The sequence below is a fragment of the Oreochromis aureus genome, linkage group 5 (genome assembly GCF_013358895.1).
Source record: "Oreochromis aureus strain Israel breed Guangdong linkage group 5, ZZ_aureus, whole genome shotgun sequence".
Taxonomy (NCBI): domain Eukaryota; kingdom Metazoa; phylum Chordata; class Actinopteri; order Cichliformes; family Cichlidae; genus Oreochromis; species Oreochromis aureus.
This window is the reverse complement of record NC_052946.1, coordinates 19,096,064-19,117,483: the sequence shown is the minus strand read 5'-3', so window position 1 is coordinate 19,117,483 and position 21,420 is coordinate 19,096,064. Positions and strand designations below refer to the sequence as shown.

The window sequence follows — 21,420 nt, the reverse complement described above, 5'->3', positions numbered from 1 at the left end:
GGTTTTGGTACAGTGATTTCGGGGTTTGTTATAAATCATTGTTTATCAAGTCCCATTTTTAAAAGCCTTGACTTGAGCATTTTGGTCATCACTATCTTGGTGTTTGAAAAGGAAGGAGTGTATTTGAAATCAAGGATACTGCACAAAATCTTGCATTAGCAACTTGTCAGTCAGTTGTTCTTAATTTTATTCTGCTTTATTAACTCTCCACACTTTACATAATGAACACAAAGTTTAGTATTAAAAACGCATCAAACTAGGGATTGAAACCATGAACTTATTGTGAGACTTTTTCCAGAGGTCATAAATCAAGTGACAAACTACTGAACAGCTGTTTTCTCATACGCTTTTATACAATCAGTCATTTTGGACATTACATGCACGTTTAAGGTACTTCTGCCTTGACTTTAGACTCAGAAGCTTAATCCATATTTTATGTACACTCTGTGACAGGAATAATGAAATCCTTTATGTGAAACAACCAACACAGGCCCAAGGACTCAGGCGCACTAGAGTAAAAGTAGGATGGCAACTTTTTTGCAACTCATAAAAACTTTTAGTTTCCGGGTGATTGCACTGAATTCTTTTGCATTTGCAAGTAGTTTAACTGACCAGCTTGTCACTAAAAGATCAACCGTTCAACAACCTCGACTTCTGGGAATCTACTGTCATGAAAAGGTGATTGTACAGGTCATCTGGTGGGAGACTGTCGCCAGACAATCGCAGTGCAACTTGGACCGACTGTCATTGTCAGACTGTTCGCCAAAGTCTGCAAGTAGCTGTCATCTAATTTATGAACACAGATTACCAACATTTTACAATCAGTCTGAGTCGTGTCTAATGTTCAGACCTGGCATTGAAAACTGCAGTTCTATATAAAAGGTTTCCAATGATCTGTGTCGTTTTAGAGTTAAAACTTTAGCCCATTCAGTCACTAGCTGACAGCAGACTGATAGGAAACCAACTCTGTCTTTGTGCTGTTTTGTTGCCATCTTGACTCAGCAAAGTTGCTTTGAAAACAGCAATCGCTTCAAAGGCAACAAGACTGAATGTTTAGTATATGTTGCTGAGATAACTTTGTTTTCCCTCCCTTTCTGTGCCATTGTAGCATAGCTTTAGTGAAAGCTGAAATCCTAATTTTTTAATTGATTCATTTGCAATGTTTTACATTTTCTTCAGCACTTTGTGGCATATAAATGATGAATTTTATGTATCAGTGTCAGGAGAAAACAGTCAGTAAACAACACGGTATGTAGAGCAGCTCTATTGTAATAATACAATGTGAATTTCCAGGTCAGTAAAAATGTCTAAAATGTGACACCGCGTGGGAAGATTTAGAACAATTAGTCACACGGAGCTGCTGCTTTATATTAAGTTACTAAAAGCAAATGAAGTTTGGCTGTTTTAATTAACATTAACACTGGGCCTGCAAACACTAATCAGCCATAATGTTAGGACATGCTTTCATCAGTGGAAACCAGGTGTCACCACTTGATGCTTTAAGACACTTTCTTTTTATAGTAAATGTGCAGTATGAGAAGCAGAGCAAGGTCATTGGGCTGACCCCTTTCCACTCTGACGTTTCTCCCACAGACACATACAGAGGTCTCTCATAGACCATAGCAGAAACCAGACTCCTATTGGTTAATCCTCAAATACAAAGTATAATCCTGTTCAAGCAGAAGTCTGAATTTATTTTAGCATGAGTTGGAAGTAAAAGGACTGAACAGCCGTTCATTATGACTCACAATGGAAATTATTGGTGCAGCTGACCTAGGACTCACCTAGGAACCTCTCACATATGCCCAGCGTCACTCCAGCAGTCACTTTTAATCTGAGTCACGCGCATCATTAATTACCTGGAAGCTCCTGTATGCTTTCACTGGAATCCATGTTTAAATATTTCTACTTCATCAGAAATCAGCTGAAGGAACAATGCTTTGTTTTTTTGTTTTTTACTTAATGCTCTTTGTCCTTGTCATAAGTGAGGGTTCAGGGTTTCGTGTATTTTGCATTATCATATACTGACTTGAGCTTCATTTTAATTTATATCAAACAGAAATTAAACTGTAGGTTTCCCCATTTATTGTAAAAATTAGAGCCAAGACCGCTTTTCCGCCATTTCCCATCTTTCACGCTCACTCTGTCTTCACTGTGTGCAACGCAACTGCACCTTATTAAAACGGGTGCAGATGTACCATCTGATTACCAAATATAAATCAGCAGATGAACTGCTATGTTAACACTAGTGCAGTGAGAAATTAAATATTTAACTAAACAGATGTATTGTAGAGACATCACATGATCAGTCTGTGGATCCCACCTGCATGTATGTGTGTATTTGCGTAATCAAATGGAAGGGTGAGCTATTAAGCTGTCCTTTCGATAGCACAGGCGTGTCGTCATGCTTGAATTTAATCACTTGTGGCTGGTAGCAAATGCAACTCGTGTGTATTGTAAAAGGTTTGAATGATGATGAAGTAACAAGACAGATGTCTCTTAACATGAAACTGAAATCTAGAAAGCAGGAGGGGTAAAGTTTAGTCACGCTCCATTATTAATAACTTGGTAGTCAACCACACATTGGTGCTAATGTTTACATAAGAGTAAGCTGGTACGCAGTTCGTGCACAGAGTTTTGGGTTCTCTGTGCATTTGAGTCTTTTTTGTATTGTCTTTGTTCGTGCTGCTATCTGCACTGCTCTGAGAAATGAAAGAAATTAGGCATCCCTATCCCTGTGCCGCACTGGCAGTGAGCCCCCGTTGTCATCAAGTGAAGAGTAACAGGTGAACCTGGCTGCACACAGGACTGAGCTGTGTGTAGGGATCACTAGGTTAGACAGCCTTGCCTCTTTCTGCCACTTTTTGTTTCTGGATTCAGATGATGGCAGCAGAGCGTGTTCCTCTCCAGTCAGCCATGACCTGAATAATTTACAGTAATCAACATCTTCAGCCGTGAGAGCATGGGCTCACATATTATTCCAGTGTTTTAGTCTTAGAGGAGCATGCCTGCTGTAATTCTGTTATGTAAGAAATTCAGATACATGCATCTGATATATTTACAGTTGATTAAGCAGCCTAATAAGTACACCTTTTGGTTTAATCTAAATCTGGGGTTTGACTAAACTGACACAATGAGGCTTTTTTTTTTCTTTCTTTCTTGTGTTTTATCTGCTGAACGTGTAGCCACACAGATGCCCCCTGGGAATAATCCACAGTGCATTTTGCCTCCTTTAATAGCTTTGTCCAGTATTAAGGATGCAGCCTCAAACTGTTTGCACGGCTTTCGCATTTCTTCATATTCCCCACGAGTTTTGCAAATGCTTTTTAGACGCTTGTGGAACAAATAATTACACAGACACCCCGTTTCTAGACACACACAGGGCATCACTGGTCTCGGCTGCTGAAGAATTAATATGAAAATGCCCAATTTAGTTCCAAAGGGAAACATTTGAGATGGCAATCCATTTTCCTGTGGAAGATAGCCAAAGTCAAGTAAAAGCCTTTGCCTGGAAAGAAAAGAAACAGCTCCTTTGTGCAGATCATATTCTTCTTACATGTAACTAATGTCAATCAAGTTTTTGTCTCACTTTTAAGTCACACAGGAGATCAACCCAGTGAGGGAGATGGTGGATGTTGTCCTGTAGTAGTTACTGCATCGCCTGTTTAGTAGTTTTTTCAGCAGCCTGGCTCATTTGTCATTCTTTTACTGCTTATGGTTATGCCCGGAGCCAGCGATGCAAACAAAAATCAGGTCAAAATGATGATAAGCATCGAGATAATATCTCTAGAAATGAATGCCTATCAACATGTGTAGCCTGCTGCATTAAAGGGTGTAAAACCACAGATGTCTTGTCAGGATCATAAGAATAATTTTGTCAACCATACAAAGTCAAAACGCGACTTAAGCGCCTTCCTTACAAAACAACTCGTCTAACTTCAGAAAAATGCACTTTGGAGGCATTCAACGCACAAAAAATCCCAGAAAATAAGAAAGGGGGGAAAAAGAAACACGTTTTCTTACCTGCCAACGGTTCCTCAGTTTCCAGCGCTACCGTGCAGTGGATCCTCGGTGCAGACTAAACGCATATCCTTCGCGCCACTGTTGGAGCTTTTCTTTTTAAAGCCTAAAGCAAGTGTGTCTGTGAACTACAGAGGAGCTGGGGAGCAGGGTGGATGAAGGAGGTGAGCGTAGCTGCCTGAAGTTTGAGCCGCGTGCCAGGCAGCTGTCCGTGGTGCTGAAAATAATAATAATAACGCCACACACACACACACACCGCACAAAGAGTCGCCGGATTCCTGGAGGAGCGATTCCTGCAAACAGCGGTTCAAAAGTCACAGCTCCTAAATGCGCTTGAAATAAATGCAAGTGAAGCCCACATCACTGCTCTGAGCGAGAGAGGGGTTCTCTCTCTGTTTGAGCGTCAAGTGTGAGAGAGATTAATAAGACGGCGTGCATTAAAGGTGTTGTTTATCCTGGTGGGATGCCAGTTTATCGACTTGGCGCCCAAGAGAACCGATACAAAGTTTAAATTCTACCTGTTACTCAACTGGCAAAATCCCCCCTTCCTGGCAACAAGACATATATGTATATATATATGTTGGGGGTTTTTACATCAGCTGATGAACGCGCTTGCCGCGGATATGACCACAGCAACCTGGGAGAACTCTCAGGTTTTCGCACTTGAACAAAGACGCAGTTGCTCCACGCAGGAGCAGTCCTGGATATAGCAGTCTGCCTCGTCGCAACTCTGTGCCAAATTATGTCATTTAGAGCCTAATAGAACCGACTGCGTGGCTTCCTGCAGACGCGAACTGACGGACTGTGGATGTCAGTGGAGAGAAGCTTTAAAGAATCGCCCGCTGTTTAGTTCAAATGAGCGGGGGCATGTTAAACAGCCATTCTTTGGAGACTGATTATCTCCAGATGTGGTCATTTTTATTTGGGATCGGCAAACAAGTTGTGACACGGCGCGAGATGAGTGTGAGGTCAGTCCCAGATGGCACGCCGATGCGTTTCAAGGGACGTGCGCTTGGAGAGGGGATGTGCTGGGACCCCCCCTCCTTCCTGTCAAAAGCAGCTTCGCACACGCAGTCGTGGGCTTCTAAATTTGTATGTTGAGACTTCACATCGTCTCTCTCTTTCTCTCTCTCAGTGTAATGAGATTAATAATTAACTTCATGGACAGGCAATAATCTCCGCGCCCTCGAACGCTGTGTGACACCCATGTGAGTTTCACAATTAATTAAATCAGTTGTTGACCCAGTGTGTCATCGCACTCTTTTCCTCGCCGATTTTTATTTTTGCCTTTGGACCACGGCTGGGGTGCCAGAGTTGATCCTGAAAGTGCAACACACATGTGGTGAGGGCATCTGTCCCCGCAGACTGGTCACACACAAGACACCGATCTCATTTTTTTTTTCTCATCAGAAAAAAGACAATATTACTAAAGGCTGGCGTGGTTTGTGCGTTTTCTGGTCAATAGATAAGGTTATATTTCTGTATGAGACTTGCAAGGCAATCGAGGACAAAGTGAAGGAAAAAAACACGATTATAATGAACTCTCCAACAAAAGTGGCCCTTGGTTAGATTGTGTGCTTGATTTGTGGGAATCATTGTATCAAACCAAAAGATCAGCGCTCTGTTGATGGTGGTTGTTCAGTAACACTCAGGTGTCACATCTTCATCTTCTGCCATCATCTACTGTTCATTTATTAGGATTTCCTGAGAGTTTAAGGAGCCAGACCAATATTACATTTTGGGGATAACATTTGTAATAGAATAACTGTAATAGATTAGCTGTTGCGCATTTTTATAGTCACTTGTTTTTATTATTTAAAGATCTGTTAAAAATGAACACAGTACATATCTGCAGCAACAGGGTTTATAAATAACACTGATGTCATAATAAAGTTAACACTTATATGATTTTTGCAGAGTACCAGTATAGATGTTATGGGTCCAATAAACATGGAAGGCATCTTAAATAAAAGATTTAATTTCTGCCTAACACCATTGTGCAGCTTCAGATCTCTAAAAAGCCAAAGCGCATCTGAACATTAGATGTGCCAAATGTGAAGCAGAGTTTTTAGAAGAACTGGCTATTTTGGTACATCGGGGTAGCCATGTGTACCCATTTGAAATTTCTCGAGTCTCTTTCAGTCTGCTATGGTGACGTCAAAGCATGTGGAACATTTTTGAAACTGCAAATATGCTATTGAAGTATTGCTGCTAGCACATACTCTGCTGTGGTACTGTGGTAATCATGATGTGACTGACGTGCAGACTGAGTTGTAATTCAGTGGGTTTAACAAAAGTATTATTTAGGATTTGCAGCCATCTTTATAAATAATCCTCTATTTTCAGAGGCTCAGAAGTCATTTAAAGATTGAATGACAAGCAGTTTCATTGCCAGGTTAGTGTACCAGAGGGGTTAACAGTTTAAGATCAACACATGGAAGCAACTCTAGATCTTTTATCTGCTTAATTTGTTGTGAAATACTGTGGGAACAGACCTCGCCTGGCCAGGCAATTACTTTTGAACATGCAAATATAGAGATTATGTACAGAAATGGCTGTAATTCCTAAATAACACTTTGTAAAACTCTTTTAAGTGAAGCTGAAGGACTGTATTGCAGTCACATCTGGATTGTTTTCTTTCCAATCCACTGGTGGTGGTGGTGGTGTATGGGGGCTCCTTCTTCTTTGGCCGCTCCCTTTAGGGGTCGACACGGCAGATCATCTGCATCCTCCTCTGTGACACCAACCCCATGCACGTCCTCCTTCACTTCTCTTCCTCCTGCTGGCAAACCATCTCATCTTGCTTCTACTGGCTTTTATTCTTCTCTCCAGAGCATACCTCCACCTTTCCATAGTCTCTTCCACCTGCTCCCAAAATACGTATCACTGTCCAAATACTCCAACTGCAAGTCAAATGCAAAGAGTGTAGCTGTGAAATCCTTCTTCAGTGGACTTTGGTGTCTACACATCTAATTTGGCTTGCATTCCTAACAAGCCCTAAATACATTTTTCTTTATTTAATTAAGTCAATATCCTCAACACTAACAGCATGACCAGGTGCATGAAAGGCTTTTCTCTCTCTCTCTGGTTAATGGCGTATTACTCAGTAAAATTACCATGGTTACAATGGCGCTGGATTGGAAACAAAACATTAACACTTATAGGTCATGATGCTCATTAAGAACCGCGGGCTAAAGAACAAGTATGTCCATCAAACTTCAGTAGTCAGCTGGAGCCTATTCTTCCTGTTGTTTTGTGCACACAGCTGATTAAATAAATTGTAGAACAAATGCCAAACCACTCAGTCAAATGTTGACCCGATCGATGCAGCGCCGGCATTTGGATAAACAACATTTTATGAGACTAATCTTAAGAGTGTTTATGCTTTCCAAATGTATCTACATTTGTATTATTTTATGCATTCGGATTAAACGGTTTCCCAGTTCCCCAGTCCTAAGGGTGCTGGGGAAATTGCTCACTTAAAAAAAAAAACTCGTAAAGCAGTGCATTGTTTAACTCACCCGTAGGGATGGGTATCGTTTAGGTTTTATCCGATACCGGTGCCAAACCGGTACTTTTGAAACGGTGCCGGTGCTTAAACGGTGCTCAAACCGGTGCTTAAAGAATGGAGAACACAAAATTGGTCCAAAACCTCTCATGTTCAGCTTTTTTTGTAAAAGATAACAATGTTAGCCTTTTCTGCAGCTATTGGGCATATATGGTATCACTCTTGGCTGGAAGCAGTGCTTAAACAATGGAAAAAACACAAACTTTGTCCAAAAACCTCTCATGTTCAGCTGTTTTTTTTGTAAAAAGATAACAATGTTAGCCTTTTCTGCAGCTATAGGGCATATATGGTATCACTCTTGGCTGGAAGCAGTGCTTAAACAATGGAAAAAACACAAACTTTGTCCAAAAACCTCTCATGTTTAACTGTTTTCCACTTTTCTTTGGGCTACCTTTTGGCCAGGGTGAAGGGAGTATCTGCCATCAAACAAGAAGACAGCTGCATGTAACTACGACGGTGTTTGCTAGTTCACCTTACATGCATTAATGTAATAATGTGGTTAGCCTACTCAACGTTACACACGAACAACATGAAGCTACTCACGCAGAGAAGAACGGCTGCTGCTGCCATCATCATCCGTCATCATTTCTGCTACGCTGACAGGGCTAGGGGCCAGGACTCTCTATTGGGGGATGTTGCTAACTCCGGGTCCGATAACAGGCACCACACCCGCAGTAGATGTGCAGTGTGAGGTCTCGCAGCAAGCTATCAAACACGGCTTATTTCTCGGCTTTAAAAACCGCTATGCGTCGCCAGGTGTTTCATCAGATTTGAGGTGTTACCTCCTTTGACAGTATCACAGTATCAGCTTAAAGCACTTGTTGCAGGCTGCTGAGTTTGCATCTTTGCTGTGAAGTACAGCCAGACTTTTGATCGCTTCGCCTTGGGCATTTTAATCTGTAGCTCTGCTCTAAAAGAACGTACGTACCTGGCCCCGCCTACTATCCTCGGAAACGTAAAATGATTGGCTAGAATTGGCTCAGGGGAAAAAAAAAGCACCGAAATAAAGCACCGAAATGTGCGCTGCTTTTCGGTCTGGTTACTACCGTTTATGTCAGCACCGGTGCCATCATGGCACCGGACACCGGTACCCATCCCTACTCACCCGGCACTGAAAAACTGATGTTATGGGCTATTTTGTACCATTTCTCTTTTACGCTTATGAATTCACATGTAAGCCAAACAAAGCAATCGTTACATCGTAAAGTCATGAAACTTCAGAGAAAGCTTTGAAAAAGTATCATTAGGAGATGGTGTCTTCACGTGTGTCCCACTGCCACACACACCTTGTTACCTTCCTGCATCCCTGTTGGGAAACGCACAAATAAATATGGATAAAAGCAGCAGAGCGGAGACCATTTCTGTTATTCTTGTCAAACTAACATTTCTTTGAAAATTTTATTACACACAGGAAGACATGGCAATGCATCGTACATCATATCCAACGTCAACATACAAACATGTTACAGCTAGCTTCAGATAATAGGTGAATTTTGTCTACAACATAAATGTAAATGAAATGTGGCTGAACAAACTGCCCACAGAAAATGAACAATACATTAAAATAATTCAATTAACCTTTTTTTGCAGAGTGACAATAAAATATTCTGTACACCTTTCAGGGGAAAGCTTACAAATATGTTTGAACTTTAATCTAAATCTTAGTCCTGGTGACCCGGAGGCATTGATGATGTTACTTTAATAATCTTTTTCTCCACCGCAGATTTTAGAATTTCCCCTTATATAAAATAACACAATGAAACAGCGCCATGAACATTTCTACAGCAACGACAACGCCTGCACTTTTTCACCCAGTCGTTACATCACAACACTAAAGTCGGGTAATGCGCACAAACACGTGACACGAATTTCCTCAGGACTTGACCTTGAGAGTGGGGTTGCAATATCAACTGTCACATATGGGCAAAACAATATATACTTTCTGATGATCCACGATAGTTGGTAACTCCCCTTTGCTTTTAATCCTTAATCTTAAATAGAAAGGTTACTTCTAATCAGAAAGGGAATAAAAGTGATCCAAACAGGATTACAATTAAGATGAAATATCTAATTAAATCTCCCATTTGTTGTGTGTATGTTTGTATAGACAGAGATACAGGATCGGGATTTTTTTTCTTTTTCTTTTTTTTTTGAACTGAGATTAGAGAATAACAGAAAGTACAGGCTTCAAAAAGAGATTTAGAAGGCGCGGAAATACGGCATGTTGGTCATTACATTAACGGCTTTAGATCCACCAACAAGATTACATGACAGATAACCAGCAACAGCACAGCTGAGAATCTCTCCAGCATGCCAGTGTTACATGGCTACATCCCTTATCTCCTCAGCATCCTCCCTACTCCTCTCCTTCCCCTAAGCGCTCCTTCTTCTCGGCCGCAAGTTCAGCTCCTTCTCTAGCTCCGCCTTCACCTTCAGGATAGTGCTTCTCTTCCCCGTATTCCTTCTTCACCCTCTCTTCACCTTCCCCCAGCTCCTCCTGATCCATGTCAAGCTCTTCAAAGGAGGAGCCACTACCCACTGAGTCATTAGAACCTCTGTCGCTGTGGTCCCTGTATTTAAGGTCTTCACTGGCATCCAAAACGTCTCTCAGGGGCAGTGAGGAAGCCATGGAGGCGGCTGTGGAAACAGCCAGGGACGTCTCTCTGCTGTCCCAGGGCACGCCACCGCTTACTGAGCTCACATCACTGTGGGAATCTGCACCTGCATCAATGCAAACCCACCCCCCCCCAAAAAACAGAAGAAATTGATCAAATTGACTGTGAGAAAGAGGGTCATGCACAACTAATTAACAAAATAAAATCATTGGAGGAAAGGCAGGAAAGCTCACGTAGACTAAAACTGAAAGATTGATTTTACAGGTGAACAGTGGAAGTCTGTACTAAATATTTTGCTAATTCAGCAAGGTGGTGTTCTGATACTTTGTAGCGATGTGAAAACTTTGAGATGAAGTCAGTGGCTGAACAAAGTCATTAGGATTCATCCTCTGGGACATTGCTGGAGATATTCAAATAATGGTGGCAAGGCAAGAAAGAAACAGTGGAAACAGCTACGGAAAATAGTAGTTACTGCATCTGGAGACAACTTCACAATTGGTTGTCATATCTCGTGACTTTATGATCCATGGTAACACTGCGAATATGGTTAAAAAGCATCATCTTCTCAATGTTGGTTGGGTAAGTAACATTAACAATACGCTTAGTATTAAAGCTCATCAAAAATGATGCAAGGATGTGAAGATATGGGTATATGCACTTACATACTCCTCCATCCTTTGATCACAGATTAGAAATGTAACGCTGGCTTCGTGAAACCTAAAAGTGCTCACCACTTAAAATTCAGCAGATGTAGCTCAGTCAACTTTAACTAATCAGATGAGCTCAGAGGGACCAAAACATTACTGAGAGACATTATTTATACAAAAGTCACAGACCAGTCACTTACATGTTGGCATTACTTGCATGAAATTGTGTAATGGACTATAATTTGCAGAGAGGGATATTCTTGCTGTGCATATTGCATATCTGTAATCACAAAGAATGTCCATTAACCTGATTGATGGAGATTTCCTCACCCACATGATCAGCTTACTAATGCTCTCTGTCTAAACCTGATTCTAATTGCCCTTTGATCTATGATTCACTGTGACCCAATAACCACTTATTGTCCCTGATGAATGTTATTCATAGGAGTTTTTGTGTGAGCGATTTGGAAGGTTATTGCTGTACTGTGTAGGTGGACAAAAAAAATCTGCATTATTTAGGAGAAATTTAAAAACTAAAACTTACAGGAAGGTTTAAATACAACATGTTCAACAAGACAAGGTTCACGGAAAGAAAAATGCTCTGCATGGGTCAAAGATGTAAGCAGAGACAAATGAAAGATATAAAGCTTTTTCTGCTTAGCCTCCCTAAAATTACAAATGAAAACTGGCATTAGGGCAAGAAATGTGAGAAGCACATCACACCTCCCACCTACAGAAGAAATATTACTCAGTGATCTTTCCGCAGTTGGTCTTCTCAAAGATACTTCAAAGAAGTGGAGGAAAAGCCCATGTGACGATAACTCTTAAAAAGGCTCCCTGTATAAAGCTGTGATCACATGCTGAATTAATGTGTTGAAGTTTGATTTTATACATATATGCATTACAAAAGTCTTGAGCCACTCCTCATTTCTTTATATTTTCCTTCTAAGGAGCCAGACTTGTAATGTTTTTAAAGTGGTGTTGAGAAAAGGTTCTCCAGGCTTTCTGAAGGTCTTTGAAAGTTTTTCTTTGGACACTGGATGCTTGTTCGCTTGTTTTCAGTTCAGTCCTTGTACCTGACCAGCATCAAAGAGAATGCTTTTTTGTTTGTTAACCCACTTAACACTGATCTATGAATCATTCAACCATAAAAGTACCAAACTAAAGGGATGAACCACTGTTGTGTCTACACATAACAGACATCATGGTAAAGAAAAGAAGAAAAAAAAGAAAAAAGAAATAAATTTTTAGGCAACTAACAGCTGGTCACAAAAACAGTTCATTTGATTTCATTTCTTTGGTTGAATCAACAAAAATTTCCAAAGATAAATCCGTTTGATAGGTATAAAATTAGACTTTTGCACCAACAAGGTAATTCACAAATAGTTTTTAACTAAAAAACTTGGCATATTTCAGCATGGTGTGCAGTGTGTCTTTTAAAACGTTGAGAAAACTAGACAGTTGGAGGGCAAAAGAAGAAAGAGCAGGCTTAAAACCTACACCAGATGAATAACACCTGAAAGTAATGTCCTTACGGAACAGGAAAAAATCCTGCAAAGACCTGACAGAAGAGATTCAGCTGATCCATCTGCTACTCGCTGAAGCTCCTCTCAAATTCTAATGAGGATTCTTAAGGAAGGGACACGGGGAGAAAAGGCTGAGGTATGACAAATTACACAAGAATTCGACTGAAAATCAGTGGCACGAGGTTTTATGGAGTGATGTACCCAAATCTAATTGTTTTGGTTCAGATAGGTAGAGAGGTAAAACAGTGAGTTTTTACAGCCATCTGTAGAACACAATGGAGACTCTGTCATGGTTTAAGCTGCATTTCAGTCAGTGGTGTTGGAGATCTCGTTAAAACTGGTGGACTTACGAACATATTGTGATACTATCTTGAAAGGTTTCATTTTTCAGCATGACAATGATCCAAACACACTATCAGTACAGTAAAATCAGACCTGGGTAGAAAAGCAAAGAGTGGAACACTATCAGTCATGGATTGGCCTCCCCAGAGCTCAGACCGCAACATTATTGAAGCAGTGTGGGATTATCTTGACAGAGAACGCAATAAAATGCAGGCAATATCCAAAGAAAAGCTTTGAATGTCCTTCAAGGAGCCTGGTGAGAAAGCTTGCCTAAAAGTGTTCAGACTGTCTTAAAGAATATAGGTGGTCACACCAAGTTTGACTCTCAAGCTTGTCTATTTTTGCCTTATACACCATCTTTCTATGTATGCTTCCCCATGTTTTAATTCGCTGCATTTATTTCCCATTTTCTCAGCAAAATATAAAGAACTGAGAGTTAGCTTTTAGCACACCGTAGTTTACTGCAGACTTTTGAACAATACTGTATATATAATATATTTTCCTGTTGCAAAATATGTTAATGTTTTATAGTCTAAGGAGCTTAGAAAGAAAAGCGTCTGGACTTCTTTAAGCTTCTTTCAGTTCTGAACTGAAGAAGCTTCTCGGATGAGAGGTGAAACGTCTTCAAGCAACTCAAAGAAGTCAAGACACTTTTCTTTCTAAGCTCCTTAGACTACGATGACCTGGATGACTGAGAACCCTCACAGACTTAATGTTTTATAATATTTTACAGTGCTTTTACCATGCCTCATTTGTTTCTGCAAAGTAGAAGGACAGCCTTAAAATGAAATGTGTTTGACAAATAAAATCGAACCTGACTTGACTATCCCATTAGACACTAAAACACTTTTATCCACATCATTGTCTTTCTGCCTTCACACTCCAAATGAATCTCATCCACACATCTAAGTGTGTCTGCACTAAATCTATCATCAGGGACCCAAACACAATAAACAGGGAGTCTCCAAGCTGCTCTGTGAGGCTCACCATTTCTTTTTATTTGAATCCCAACAATCTAATTATCACATCCAGCAGATCTGATCTTGTCTGGAGTGTAAAATATTATATACGGGAAGTCCATTTAGGTCATTATAATAACTATTTATGAGCCTGTTGATTAGCTAGCATGTCCAAACATACCCGATGGGAACAGTCTTGGGTGGCACAGAAAGTGGTTATTTGACATGGTGGTGCTGCTTCAAAATGCATATAAACGGGTTAATGTAGTGATCCATAGTCTATTTCATCTGTGTGTTGCAGTGAAAAGATTGTTCCAAAGATTCGTTTTACAATATAAGGTTTTACAGGAAATAATGGGTCTATTTAGGGTAATTGGGTGGACAGCCCCCCAAGGAAAAACCTCAACATACTGGACAACTTTCACCCTTCACTACAACTGCAAGCAAGTCCTGAAATTGGTAGTGTGGTTGAAGCCTCTGAAAGTCTTTTAGGTAACATTTGCCTAAATTAGTTGCTAAATTGGGCCCATTGGGATTATTAGCAGAGAATCAAGGTCTTGTTCTTCAAACTGTTTGAAAGAGAGAAGAGGATTTTTAAGGAGGTAATTAGACACAGACAGGGCTAAGACTTCCTTAGTGCTTTCAGAGTCTGAGTGGATTGCGAGAAGAGTGCGAAAAGGAATGCATAAACATAAGTTAAGAAGTGATACACTCAATGGATCATCATATTTACAGATGAGAGCCAAGGAGAACAAGCGTTTTAAGGAAGCTCATCATAAAAAACACACTTACACTGTGTTTAATGAAACTTCTTAATTTGGATTGCTTGGTTGTATTTGTTGTATTGCTTCAGTGTGCAGTAATATAGTAAAATGTCTTTCCGTTCTTAAAGTAAACAGTGTACAGACCTGATGTACAGTTAATATTTTCAAATATATTAATGAGCAGAGCTGGGCCACATGTATAATATATATTACAGATGGTCAATCTCCATTAAATTGGTATCGGCATACATATAGTGTGTCTGCTCTGATTGCCACTCAATATACACTCCCCAGCCACTTCATGAGTTGCACCTTGCTAATACTGGTTTGAACCCTTTTTTGGCATGAGACAAATCCCCTGTTTAACCACATCCCAAAGGTGCTCTACTAGACTGAGATGTGGTGACTGTTGAGGTCAACTAACTACAGTTCGATGAGCTTTGGCGTGTTATCCTGCTGGAAGCAACCATCAGAAGGTGGGTACACTGTGGTCATGAAGCAATGGACATGCTCTGCAACAATACTCAGGTAGGCTGTGGTGTTTAAATGATTCTCAGTTGGTACTGCAGGGTTCAAAGTGTGAAAAGAAAATATTCCCCACAGCACTGCACCACCAGGAGCATGCCGAACTACAGATACAAAATTCTGACCCTGCCAATAGAAAAAGAACTTCTTTAATCGAAGGCAAATACTCACTCATTCAGAATATTTGGGGAACTTTTCATTTATCTGTTATCTAAAGAGAACTGATTTGACCTCAGTGTTGGAGATACCTCATGATCTACCTATAAATAGCCTTTTGTGATATCCAAATGATGCTCTAAAATGTTTTAAGCACTGGGCATGTCTTGGCCTTCTGAGTAATGGGCATTTATTCAATAAAGAGAGATTCTGTTTTTCACAGTGTCGATTTATGGACGCTAATTCAAAACCACAGATCACAGCCAAGATGTAGGAAAACTGCCAAGAAGTGGGTAAACACTGAAGTGCACAAGGTTTACCTGCGCTACTGCTGATGGACATCTTAACGAGGAAAAATTTCTCTGATGGAAGAAACGGTATTCAAAGTCATTCAACAAATATTTCCAAAGAAACTGATTTCCAAGCCAATTTTCACAAGTATGAAAAAGCAGAACATACAACTCTCTGATGAAAGAAACTCTTCAAAATAAAATAAATAAATAAATAAATCCACCACTCTTCAAACTCCACTTATGCTTCGTAGCTAAGCATTGTTGGCAGTGTCAGCATTCTTCTGAATGATTAAAAAGGCTCCACGTGTTAAATGTGGAGCATAAAAAGAAATATCACATCTTTCTAAAAAAAAGTGTTTAAAGTGAATGTGACAAATGTTTATACATAATCTTCTGTTGTACCACTTAGTTAGACCAATGTTTATCGAACTGTCTTTGATTTAGTTTGTGAACAGAATAAACTGAATGTGATGAATGAGCGTTTGACTGGTACCACACCAGTTGAAATACTACAACAAAGGAATAGTTTGAAACTTCGACAAATGCTTTTGTTTTCAATAATGTAATTTTTGCAGGCAGCCAGAGGAGAATCCAGTAAGTCACTGTATAAGGAAACGGTTAGAGGCAATAACTCTGCCTAAAATCTACCCATTTCTGTTTATTCACCCAAAAACAGCCATTGCACTGACCACCTTGCTGTTGGCTAGCTTTGAGCTTCGCACAATGGACACACCACTCGTCCATGTGGAGTGAGTCTGTGTTTTTCTTCTGATCTTAGAGCCTAACAGAGACTCATAATATCTTTTATTTTCCTCCAGCCTCTCTCTTTGAGTTTTTTAAGCTTAAGCTAAAATATTTTCATCTTTTACAGACACATCTTTAAGTAAATTCACATGTAGATGTGTCCTTTCATTGACATTGTATTATAGCTTTGTCACCTCTACTTAAAAAAAGAAAACTTTTACATTTCTATTTGGAGACATGTTCATTAGTAATCTTAGTTATGATGGGGACATCTTTGGAAAGAGCAAGGCTGGCTCTCTATTCCCTACTTCTAGTCTTCATGGTAAGCCAAACTAATTAACTGTTGGCTATGGCTCCAGACCGAGCAGCCACGATGGTCTGCTGGATTAACGCAGACACGGCGGCACGACGACTTAACAAAAGATTTGGAGACCACTGAGTGAATGCAGAAAAAGTAAGAGTGTGCAACGTTGCAAAATCACTTTCTCCTCATGTGATTAAGAAACGTGGCAGATCGAATTAATTTGATCTGAATTAACGTATTTAAATGCTTTCTAGCACTTTAGTTCTTTCTTATTTACTTTCTCATTTGTTAGGGAAGCAATAATCAAAACTTTGTCTCGGTCTGGTGATGCTGACAAACTAATTTAAAGTTGTGAATAGCTCAGACTCTCAGTTTGCTCTTGGCTCTCAGAATGTGAGTCTCCACAGCGGATAAAGCTGCTGTGTATGGAGAGTGCTCTTCACCTCTGTCATGTAATGACGCTTTATTTTAAAGGTGGCTGCCAACTAATCATGCACAGAACATGTTAGGCCTTCTTCCATATACGTCTCTGAAATTTAAGCTGTGCTTACAAGGGATGTCTATTCTTAAGGCACCTGATTTAAATCAACCCATCTGCACTCACTCTGTCCCAACAGACCAACACCATTTTTGTTCTCTGAAGATTTGTACGCTGATTAAGTCAATACGGCTCTGAGACCAACCCACAGGTCGGCTGTGATTCAAAGAGTAATGGCAGCATGGAAGACATCGCGCTTGAAGGCACATACTTGTAATGACAGAGCAATTACAGAGTCTCATATATCACCCGTCCTCTGTGATCCAGGGCGAGAGAGGAGTCAGCGCAGTGGCAGACAAAATAAAAGTTGTTACACATTTTCTCTTTGTTTGTTTTTAACTGACACAAGCTGTAGGATCAACAGAGTAGAAATGCATGCTTGGTAAGACTGAAATTAGATGACAGCAGTATAACCCAATTAACTGCCGCACGATGGCTCCTTTTTCACGTGGCATTTGGTTGTCCCTGATTTTTTTTTTTTAAAGCTGCTTTCACACATCATTGACTCATCAGGCTAACCACCTCATTGTGGCTAAAACCACTGGCCACATGGTGAGGTTTGCTCTATTGTCACATAATCCGAGAATAGCAGAATATAGCTGCACATCAGCGCAGTCAGGTGATAATTTAAACCACAGGAATCTGTTAAGTCATGTTTAGTTACCTTACTACTCTCTTATGTTCTCCTACAAACTTCTTATAAAATGCACGCATCAAACGAATTAAGAAAACACCTGAATCACATATCAGATCTCAATGAATGACACATTAAAAGCTGAAAATCTTTACTGATATAAATTTTGTAATCCACTGAGAACAGCGAGTGAAAACCGAAAGCATCAATTCTTTGACGGCTAGATTTAAAAAAAAGATAAATAAATAAATCACACAAAAAATCAAAACTAAAGTTGTTCCACTCCGAAAATTGTCCCTTAATTTTTGTGAGCCATATACTTTCAATCAGACAAGTTGACAGCTCTTTCTTGTTTGAGAAATCTTTTTGATGGATGCTGTCACTAATTGCCTCCGGGGGAGCTGACAGTATCCGAGGATGTGTAAAATCTTTACCTGTAATGTCAGTTCCTCTATCGTCGTCCGAGTCCTCTTCCTTCACATCTGTTCTGACCTCCTCTTTCATTTCTGGTACAAAGAAGTCCGTCTGACGAGACAGCGGAACCATATAGTTGATGACATCTGAACTGTAGATCTCAATAGTTGGGAATGCACAAAGCTTCCTCTCCTATTAAAATGGAAAAAGAAAAAGACACAAAACAGCAAGTGAGAGTTACAATATAATATCCTATTACCATTGCAAAGATAGGCGCATTTATTCTGTAAAAAACACAAAGACACTGTCGAATGTCACCTTAATATTTGTGCAAACTTGTGCCTGTGTCTCTAATTGAGAAAGTGTTAACCTTTCATAATTACACTGAGCTGGAAGAGGAAAAAGAAGGAAAACAAGCACACAGACAGCATGAAGTCTGACTAGCTTTGAGCTGTGAGAAAGATCAGATCAACAGAGAGCAGATTATCTGCTTAAATGACTGCTTCGCGCACACAAGATAACAGAATTCTACATAATCATCTTCACAATGATCAAATTCAAGTGATGCACAATCTCTGTAAACAAATAACATGCCCTTTTCTTCACAGTGCCACTGGCACCGGGGTCACTGGTTCTCAAAATGTGATCCCCACTGGTGGGGAACAGAGCCACTGCAGCTGTGGCGTACACGACCAGGGGAAAACTACAGATTTCTGATGGAGTCGAGCTAACTATTATTCAACTATAATTCTGTTTTTTTTATCTTTGGTGGTAGGATATGAACTTTTTTGCCTTATGTTGTCAGACATGCCTGAAAAAATGTTTAGGAAGCAGTGATGCAAAGGCCCTCGTCTTTCATTTGCATGAAAAAGGTCTAAGCAGACTCAATTAACTTCAACACTGAGAGTAAAGGACATCTTCAGTTCTCACTGTACCCATCAAGTTCTTCCAAGTTATTATTTTGCACTACAAAAGCTAAACACAAATTTAAAACACCCAAAGGCCTCATAAAACTATTGGTTAAATCCTTTCTTTCAGTGCTTCTCACATAAAACACGACAAAGAGCGTAGGGACCGAGGAGGAGTGTGATGAACACCTCAGACAAGCAGAAAACATTTCAAATATGCAGTTCAAAAGTGCCTTTGCTGATATAACACTATGTCTTTCATACATTAATATGTATATACTGTATCCCCTCCCATGTGAGTTCATTAAAGTTGCATTACCATCTACATCAGTGCGTCTACACTCTCCGCAAGAAGTATATGCAGTGAGTGGAGAGTTTATAAATATTATACTATATTTTCCTCTAAAGTGGACATTAGCCTTTCATAATTTTTCTTTATGCTTTCATATAATTCTCAAGGGACTGCAGAGGAATGAGCTGTGTGATGAGCCATCAGAGCGCGGCAGAAGCAGAGGTGAGCTGCACAGCCTGGTCTCAGCTGTGATCGGCTGCAAAGTGACATATGAATGCCGGAATGCACAGACATGAACACAAGTCAATAAAAATCCCACGCAGTGTTTTCCCCTTGATTTACCTTTTTTATTCCTTATGATTCATAAAAAAAAAGTTGCCTTGTTGTTCACTTATAATAGAGATCCGGTTAAGGGTAACACGCTGTAGCTACTAAAGAGAAGAGAGCTCAGTATGATGGGTTGTTTTACATAATTCTTTCTCGTTCCTCATATTAAAGGCAAATTTATGACTGTATACAGCTGCTGGCTGTGAGCACAGCTGCAGCTGCTCTGTCTGGCTCTTATAGGTGAAGCTGTGGCTGGATACAGTTATCACTCAGACTTCAGACAGCTGCATTCGAAGATTGACTCTGTGGTGCTGTGAATATGTACGGCTGTACTATTTGTTTCTGTGACAAATGTGTTAAACCGCCAACCCCCCAAAAAGAAGGTATAATGTATTTTCAATACAGCACATTCATCACTGCACACACACACGTGCAGTCAGTGTTCTTCACATTAACAGATATGTCACAGTCAGAACTGCAACAGCCCAATACAGCCATGGCTACAGTGACAGCTTTGTCATACCAAGGCTGCCCTCACAATCACAGAAATTACAGCCTCTGCTTCAATCAGCTTTGGCAGTGGTCACTGAGAACTGACCCCCCTCTTCCAGTTTTCTTTCACTGCGCAGCCACACTGAGGCTGCACCAGCCTGCCTTTACATTGCATAGATTAATGCATATTTATGAGATTTTCTCTATTAGTGAAAATGATTAAAAGGCGGTGCAAAAGTTTTGCAAGGAGAGACAAAAGTATTCCAGGAAAACCCGAAGTTTTTGGGTCTAACTATATTGTTGTTTTTGTATATTTTTGGGGGGCCACATTCCTGACATTTTAGGACATTAGCATTATGTGGACAACTGATATCAGCAAATGGCTCCAAAACACTCAAAAGATTTCATAGTTTTGAGCTGTGCTTTGGGGCATTAAATCGCTACAAATATGCCCTTTACCGACACCAAAGCAACCTTTAACCATAACATTTCTCCACCATGCTTGAAAGATGGCTTCAAGCACTCCTTCAGCATCTTTCCATTTGCTCCACATCTAACAGCTCAAACACACGTGTTTATACGCAACACTTCTTTCCCCCAAACCGTCTCTGTCCAGTGTCTTTGAGGGCTTTTTTGTTTTGTTTTTTTAACCACTCTTAATCATCTCTTTTTTACTGGCCAGCCTCATATTTGGCTTTTTTTTGTTGCAACTATGCCTAGAAGGCCAGCTTCCAAGAGTCGCCTCTTGACTGTGTGTAGATAATGGTGTTTGGTGGGTACCATTTAATGAAGCTGCCAGTTGAGGACCTGTGAGGCAACAAATACATCAAACTACTTGTCTTCTTGCTCAGTTGTGCTCCAGGGCCTCACACATCTCTTTCTATTCTTGTTAGAGCAAGACCGCACTGTTCTGTGGAGGGAGAACTTCCCAGCACTGCATGCGATCTTCAGTGTTTGTCAGTTTCCCACAGCTTTCATTTCTTAGAACAAGAGCAAGAATAGCCATGTTTACAGCTTTTTGGGGGACCTTTTTAAGACTTTAAAAAAAACCTGCAAAGAAATTCAACATTCACTGAATAAAGAAGTGTTTCAGCTTTCAGCCGTGATAACAGGAAAAGGAGTTTTTAATGATCAGTTAGGATTTCGCTTGCATTAGAGAGCAAAACGTGCTGTTGACACACAGGAGTGCGCTTTGCTATGAGCGTCTGTATCAGACAACATTCCATTATCATCATTAATGGCATTCACAAACAATTTAATTAATTTATTTTTTATGTACATTTCTTTAAACTTAATAACAACATTTTTAAGTGCTGACTTACTTTTAGATAAAATTACAAAAAAATCAATAG

General features: G+C 40.1%; 2 protein-coding genes across 2 annotated transcripts in view; both read right to left on the bottom strand.

Moving 5' to 3' along the window:
• grm2a (glutamate receptor, metabotropic 2a) overlaps positions 1-4,134 on the bottom strand; it is a 32,613-nt gene extending 28,479 nt beyond the window's left edge. The window contains exon 1 of the mRNA XM_039611913.1: positions 4,024-4,134. The gene's annotated coding sequence lies outside the window, so the exon portion shown is untranslated. The remainder of the gene's footprint in view (positions 1-4,023) is intronic.
• Positions 4,135-8,946: 4,812 nt separating this feature from the next.
• The window catches only part of tex264a (testis expressed 264, ER-phagy receptor a), a 73,581-nt gene continuing 61,107 nt past the window's right edge, over positions 8,947-21,420 (bottom strand). Inside the window, exons 3-4 of the mRNA XM_031757129.2 lie at positions 18,070-18,241; positions 8,947-10,309 (exon numbers count right to left, since the gene is read on the bottom strand). Of these exons, the coding sequence (XP_031612989.1) occupies positions 9,945-10,309; positions 18,070-18,241 (537 nt within the window). The 3' untranslated portion in view covers positions 8,947-9,944. The remainder of the gene's footprint in view (positions 10,310-18,069; positions 18,242-21,420) is intronic.